Consider the following 7,308-nt stretch of genomic DNA (forward strand, 5'->3'; position numbering starts at 1 on the left):
CACCTATCCTTATGATCTCTAAAAAAAATTGATATTTGTGCCAAAGTATGAGTCCATACTTACTTTAAAACCAGCTTTTAACTACCTAAATAAATCTTTTATAGGACTACATTGGAAGAAAGTGAATGGACAGTGTGGTGATTTATTATACCACTTAATTGCTCCATATGGTCTAATTCTATATTAGTTATTGTTGCAAAATCTGTCCTTTTCATTTCTAGGATTATGACCATGATAACAAAGTTTCATATGCAGACTTTGAGAAGGCAGTAAAGGTTGACAACCTCTTGTTGGAAGCTTTTGGATCCTGCCTACCAGATTCAAAGGTACATTGCTCGATGATCCAATTTAAATTGTGCTGATCAGTAACAATTTATAGTATGTTTTCATTTGCTTTCCAATATTATTTTGAGGTATAGTCACAGATGATATTTAATACAATCAATGGATTATGAATAAGCAAAAATAAATCAACCATTCATAAACATTTGCCAGTATAAACCTAATGAAATGTAAATTCTGAATTGATAGCATTGGCCATGCTAAATTGCCCATTGTGTTCAGGGATGTTTAGGTTAGGGTAATTTGTCAAGGGTAAAATGTAGAGTAGTAGGGGAATGGGTCTGGATGGGTTACTGTTTGGAGGGTCGCTGTGGATTTGTTTCCACACTGTAGGGATTCTATGAAAATATTTAAGACCGTGATGAGGGGAATTTTTTCTCTGAAAGAGTTGTGATTTGGAATTAATACCCCAGAATGCAGTGAATGCCAGTACACTGAATAGATTTGAGGAAATAGACCAAATTTTAACCCCTCGTTAAAGGGCTGTGGGGAGAAGGCAGGAAAGTGGAGTTGAGGCCAAGATGAGATCAGCCATGATCATATTAAATGGCAGAGCAGGCTAAATGGGCTGAATTGCCTAATCCTACTCCTACTTCTTATGTAGGTATACCCACAGTACTATTGGAAGAGAGTATGGATTTTGACCAAATGACAGTGAAGGAGTGGTAATATATTTCCGTATTGGAAGATGTGTGGGTTGGTAAGGAATGTGCAGATAGTGATGTCCTCATAAGATGGAGTAACATCAATGACAGGAAGTTATTTTTAAAAAAATCAAAAATGCAAAATCATAATGGCAGCATTGCTGTTACTCAACTGCCTATAAAAATGAAAAAAAAAAGCAGCGACACATTCGAAGATTTCTCTGCAATACTTTTTACTGATGCAGTAAATGTGCATGTTTCAATAGCAGTTAAAGAGGGCATTTGATTACAATATTTTCACATTATATCCTTTCTCACAAATAGAATATTAATAAAAATTGGAGAATACAAGTAATTTAATTCCGATTAGTCTCTTTAAGTTTTCTGAAATGAATTATTTTTGTAGCAAAACATTCTCAAAAAAAAATTAGCTCTTGTTTGTTGATATACACATCCAAGTCTATAAATGACTTACCTTATTGTCTAGTGAGCAGTATGTAAGCTGTTAACCTGCTAGTTCATAACATCATTTTGCTTGGCAAAACATTGCAACATATGACTTTGATCCAAGCAAATGTTTGATAGAATTTCAAATTTCTGTGACTGAAGACTTCACAAGTTCTCAGTGTCAAACTATCCATTGCCAAGTAATTTTATTTTAGATATGTGCCTTGACAGTAAGAAAAATGGATTTGACCAGTCAAGGCTCAGAATTGCATAAGTATCCACAGGTTGTCAACTCATGTTTGAGATTGCAGAGTTCCTGAGTTTAGAAGCTGCTGTCAAAGGAGGCATGGCGAGCTGCTGCAGTGCATCTTTTAAATGGTACACTAAGCTGCCATGTATCTCATTGATGGAGAAAGTGAATGCTTAAAGAGTTGAATTGTGTGATAATGATAGAAAACAATGGTACAAAATGTTGTACTGCACCGATGACGAACTTGCAGGGTAATTCAAATACTCATGAGTAAAGACAGGTTTAATAGACTGAAGTTGACTGGCACAAGTAAGTTATAGTAAAGCTTGAATGATACCATAATCTGGCAACAAGCTAAGTTTCATTTTTTTGAAATCACTGAAGTGCACAATAAGTATTAAAGGTTGTTAGTGCTGTCCTACTCCTGATTTGTTCAGTATATCACATCACTTAATATAAACAGGAAGCTTCTTGAGTCATAAAGATGAATAGCAGGGAAACAGATCCTTTGGTCCAACTCGTCCTTGCTGATCAGACATCCTCAACTAATCTAGTCCCCTTTGCCAGCACATGGCCCATATCTCTCTAAACCTTTCCTATTCATATACCCATCCAGCTGTCTTTTAAATGTTGTAATTGTACCAGCCTCCACCACTACCTCTAGCAGCTCATTCCACACATGCATCACACTCTGTGTGAAATAGTCCATTTGGGTCCCTTTTAAATCTTTCCTGTCTTACCCTAAATCTATGCCCTCCAGTTCTGGACTGCCCACCCCAGGAAAAGACCTTGTCTACGTACCCTATCGCTGTCCTTCATGATGTTATAAACCTCTATAAGGTCACCCTTCAGCCTCTGACACTCCAGGGAAAACAGCCCCAGCCTATTCAGCCTCTTCCTATAGCTCAAACACTCCAACCTTGGCAACATCCTTGTAAGTGGCTTTCCTCCGGGTGCTCTGGTTTCCTCCCACAATCCGAAGGTTAGGTGGATTGGCCATTCTAACTTGCCCATAGTGTTCAAGGATGTGTAAGTTAGATATATTAAGTAAGGGTAAATGCAGAGTAATAGGGTAGTGGAATGGAATTGGGTGGGTTACTCTTTGGAGGGTCAGTGTGGACTTGTTGGGCCAAATGGCCTGTTTCCACACTGTAGGGACTCTATGATTCTATGAAATCTTTCCTGAACCCTTTCAAGTTTCACAACATCCTTCCTATAGAGGGAGACCAGAATTGCACAAAATATTCTAAAAGTGACCTAACCAATGCCTTGTACAGCTGCAACATGACCTCCCAAATCCTATACTCAATGCAGAGAAGAAAATGAGGACTGCAGATGCGGGAGATCAGAGTCAAAAGTGTGGCACTGGAAAAGCACAGAAGGTCAGACAGCATCTGAGGACCAGGAAAATTGACTTTTTTGGGCATAAGCCCTTTATCAGGAGTGTGGGGAGGGTCTCAAGGAGGCTAAGATATAAATGGGAGGGGAGTGGGGCTGAGAGGAAGGTAGCTAGGAAGGTGATAGGTAGATGAATGTGAAGGGTGATGGTGATAGATCAGAGGTGGGAAGGAAGTTGGACAGGTAGCACAGTTCAAGAGGGCGGTATCAAGTTGGAGGATTGGATCTGGGATAAGGTGGAGGGGGGTGGCGGGGAGTGGAGGAAATTGGTGAAATCGACATTGATTCCATGTGGTTGGAGGCCACAAGGAATCCCAAGGCTGAAGATGAGGTGTTCTTCCTCCAGGTGGCTTGGATTTGATGGTGGAGGAGGCCCAGGACTTGCATGTCTTTGGCAGAGTGGGAGAGGGATTTATCATAGAATCCCTACAGTGTGGAAACAGATCCTTCGGCCCAACGTCCACTTTGAAATGGTTGGCCACAGGACGGTGAGTTTGTTTAGTGCATGTGTCCCAGAAATGTTCCCTGAAATGCTCTGTGAATTGGCATCATGTCTCCCCAATGTAGAGGAGACTACACCAAGAGCAATGGACACAGTAGGTGAGGTGTTTGGATGTGCGGGAAAATCTCTGTCAGATGTTGGAACCTTTCGGTGGAAGTGAGAGGGGAGGTGTGGGCACAGGTTTTACACCTCTTGTGGTGGCAAGGGAAGGTGCTGACAGTGGAGGGTGGTTTGGTGGGGGCATGGACCTAATGAGGAAATTGCGGAGGGAATGGTCTCTGCGGAATGCTGATAGGTGTGGGGAGGGAAATATTTCTCTGGTGGTGGGGTCTGATTATAAGTGGCGGAAATGGCAGAGGATGATGTGTTGTCTCTGGAGATTAGTGCACTGAAAAGTGAAGTTCGGGGGGATGTTGTTGTTGGATGTTGATGGGGATATTGCGGTTGGAGGGGTGGGATTCAAGGGCAAAGGTGTGGGAAGTGGAGGAGATGTGCTGGAGGGTATTGTTGACCACGTTGAAGGGGAAATTGCGCTTCTTGAAGTAGGTGGCCATCTGGGATGTTCTGGAGTGGAACTGCTCCTCCTGGGAGCAGATACAACAGAGGAATTGGGATAGTGTTTTTTACGGCGAGTTGGGGGTGTGTGTCATCCAGGTAGCTGTAGGAGTTGGTGGTTTTGAAGTTGATGTCCTTGTGAATCGGTCACCGGAAATGGAGATGGAGAAATTCAGGAAGGGAGGGAGATGAACTTTAGATGAAGATGGGAGGTGTTAGAGAAGTTGATGAAATTGTTCAGTGTAACATCTGCCCTACACCTCCCATTAACACCTTCATCCCAAGCCCCAAAGGATCCTTCTACATCTGGCAGAGATTTTCCTGCACATCCAAACACCTCACCTTCAATGTCTGTTGCTCTTGATGTGGTCTCCTCACGTTGGGGAGACAGGACACCAACTTGTGGAACATTTCAGAGAACATCTCTGGGATTCACCCGCTAAGCAACCCCACCGCCATGTGGTTGACCATTTCAACTCCCCCTCCCACTCCACCAGGGACATTCAAGTATCCAGGTAGCTGTAGGAGTTGGTGGTTTTGAAGTTGATGTCCTTGTGAATCGGTCACCGGAAATGGGGATGGAGAAATTCAGGAAGGGAGGGAGATGAACTTTAGATGAAGATGGGAGGTGTTAGTGAAGTTGATGAAACTGTTCAGTGTAAAATCTGCCCTACACCTCCCATTAACACCTTCATCCAAGCCCCAAAGGATCCTTCTACATCTGGCAGAGATTTTCCTGCACATCCAAACACCTCACCTTCAATGTCTGTTGCTCTTGATGTGGTCTCCTCACGTTGGGGAGACAGGACACCAACTTGTGGAACATTTCAGAGAACATCTCTGGGATTCACCCGCTAAGCAACCCCACCGCCATGTGGTTGACCATTTCAACTCCCCCTCCCACTCCACCAGGGACATTCAAGTCCTGGGCTACCTCCAACACCAAATCCTAGCCACCAAGGCCTGGAGGATGAACACCTCATCTTCTGCCTTGGGACCCTCCAACCACACAGAAACGATGTTGATTTCAACAGTTTCCTCATCTCTCCTCCCTCCACCTTATCCAGATCCCACTGTCCAACTTGGCACTTAAACTGTCCTACCTGTCCATCTTCCTTACCACCTGTCCGCTCCACCCTCTGCTCCAACCTATTACCATCACCACCCCACCTTCACCTACCTATCGTCTTCCGAGCTACATTTCCCCCAGCCCCACCCCCTCCCATTTATATCCATCCCCTTGGCACCCCCATCCCCATTCCTGATGAACGACTTATGTCTGAAACGTCGACTCTCCTGCTCTTCGGATGCTTCCTGACCTGCTGTGCTTTTCCAGCGCCATGCTTTTTGACTCCTATACTCAATGCATTGACCAATAAAGGAAAGCATAAGAAACACCTTCTTCACTATCCCATCTACCTGTGACTCCACTTTCAAGGAAGCATGAACCTGCACTCCAAGGTCACTTTGTCCAGCAACATTCCCCAGGACTTTACCATTAAGTGTATGAGGAATATAATGTTACACCTGATATAAACAACTTGAGATTGTGCAAAACTGAAAGGTACAATTATGAACTATACTGGTGGTATGGGATAATTGTCAAAAATAATCTTTTTGAATTATGTTTTTATCATTTTCTGTAGAGTGCACTTGCATTTGAAGAACAGGCCTTCAAGAAAAACAAGGATGATTAATTTTTGCTGATGCTTCGTAGGACTCCGCTGTCATTGTTTTCATAATTGTTAACTTAATTACCATAGGTCATGCATCAAGGAATTTGTTAAATTAAGCATTGTGCAATTGGCTAAGTGTATTTCTCGCTTATCAACTGAATAAAATAAGTCTTCCTGTTGCACCAGCTCAAACCTTTGTATTAGATACCCGAAATATGAGTGGTACAATACTGAAATGCAAATTGTTATTTTTATAAAACATCTACATGTCTTAGTTAATAAGTATTTAACATTGCAAAATAAATGTATATTTCCAGTTATCTCAATTTTTCTTTTAAAAATTGGAGAAATATGAAAAATTGCATCGTGTGTGGCCACTTTTTGAAAAGCCTTTGATAAGACATTTTGTAGAATTCTGACAGGATATTCCTGATTGTTCAAAAATTGTCTTGGATTTAAAAACTATAGAAAGATTCATGTTTTTATATCTTTAAGAAAACCCACTGTACATTTTATGTATAAAAGATGTATAAATTTGATATGACAATGCACCTCAATATTGTAAACTTTTGCCAAACCAATTTTGCCTTTATTCTCTGTACAATAAAGTAATAGTGAAAACCAGAATATTAAATTAATACATTTTTAATGTGAGCAATTTATTTTCAAGAATCTATTTTGGGTGTGAAATTAACATGAATGGAAAATAAAATTGGACTGAATGTTAAATGGACAGCCAGTTCTATTGCTGATGTTCAATTTCATTATCTTTATCTCCATCCAACCTAGACTGTGTTACAACACCTGTTATTTCTATTGTTCTTGCGTAACTGACTGGATGGAATCGTAATTTTTAGGTTTTTGATTATGGTTTTCATCAATTATTGAGCTGAAAATTTGTTGAATGAGATTCAAAAAGAGGAAAGAATTGAGGAATAAAGAGAAAGGTAAATCTAATCCGATGATTTGCAAAGAAAGTAGCTCTTTTTGGCTTTGTTTTTCTTGGAGAATGCTCAATTCAAAGGACAAACAAGATAGGATGGAAACCTGTAATGGCAAGACTTCATATCTAACATAAAACTTTGGTATTTTTGTGGAAAGCTGCAATTGGTATTTCTTTCTCAGATGGTGGGTTTGCTCTATCTTCAGATGACAGTTGGCTCTCCCCTCTCTGTCCAGTTATATACCTTCACGACGTATAATATGATTGGTTTCAGGTTGTCAACACCAACAGATTTGAATTCAATTGATCCTTAGCCTCCAAGTGTCTTTTTAAATTAATCGACTGAATTTAAACTGTTGTCTGGATCCAATTGCTATCTAAATGGCGTTTTGATACATTGTGTCAATTTGAGCACCTGTAGCTGCCTGCAAGCATTTATTTTTAAATCTCTAAGCATTTTCTCTTAAAGGGACATCACTATGCTTTCACCCATTTTACAATGTAACCATTTTTACACAGCGACTTTGTGACAGCCCCCCCTTTAGAGAAAA

At 40.8% G+C, this 7,308-nt stretch overlaps 1 protein-coding gene across 2 annotated transcripts in view; it reads left to right on the plus strand.

Annotated features, from left to right (window-relative positions):
* Positions 1 to 6,456, plus strand: part of efcab1 (EF-hand calcium binding domain 1) — a 32,100-nt gene extending 25,644 nt beyond the window's left edge. The window contains exons 5-6 of one of the 2 annotated variants that reach the window (XM_043691022.1): positions 222 to 326; positions 5,785 to 6,456. In XM_043691022.1, the coding sequence (XP_043546957.1) occupies positions 222 to 326; positions 5,785 to 5,835 (156 nt within the window). In that variant the 3' untranslated portion in view covers positions 5,836 to 6,456. The remainder of the gene's footprint in view (positions 1 to 221; positions 327 to 5,784) is intronic. The other variant, XM_043691023.1, reaches the window with a different exon arrangement.
* The last annotated feature ends 852 nt before the right edge of the window (positions 6,457 to 7,308 follow it).

Source organism: Chiloscyllium plagiosum, chromosome 5 (genome assembly GCF_004010195.1).
Source record: "Chiloscyllium plagiosum isolate BGI_BamShark_2017 chromosome 5, ASM401019v2, whole genome shotgun sequence".
NCBI classification, from domain to species: Eukaryota; Metazoa; Chordata; class Chondrichthyes; order Orectolobiformes; family Hemiscylliidae; genus Chiloscyllium; species Chiloscyllium plagiosum.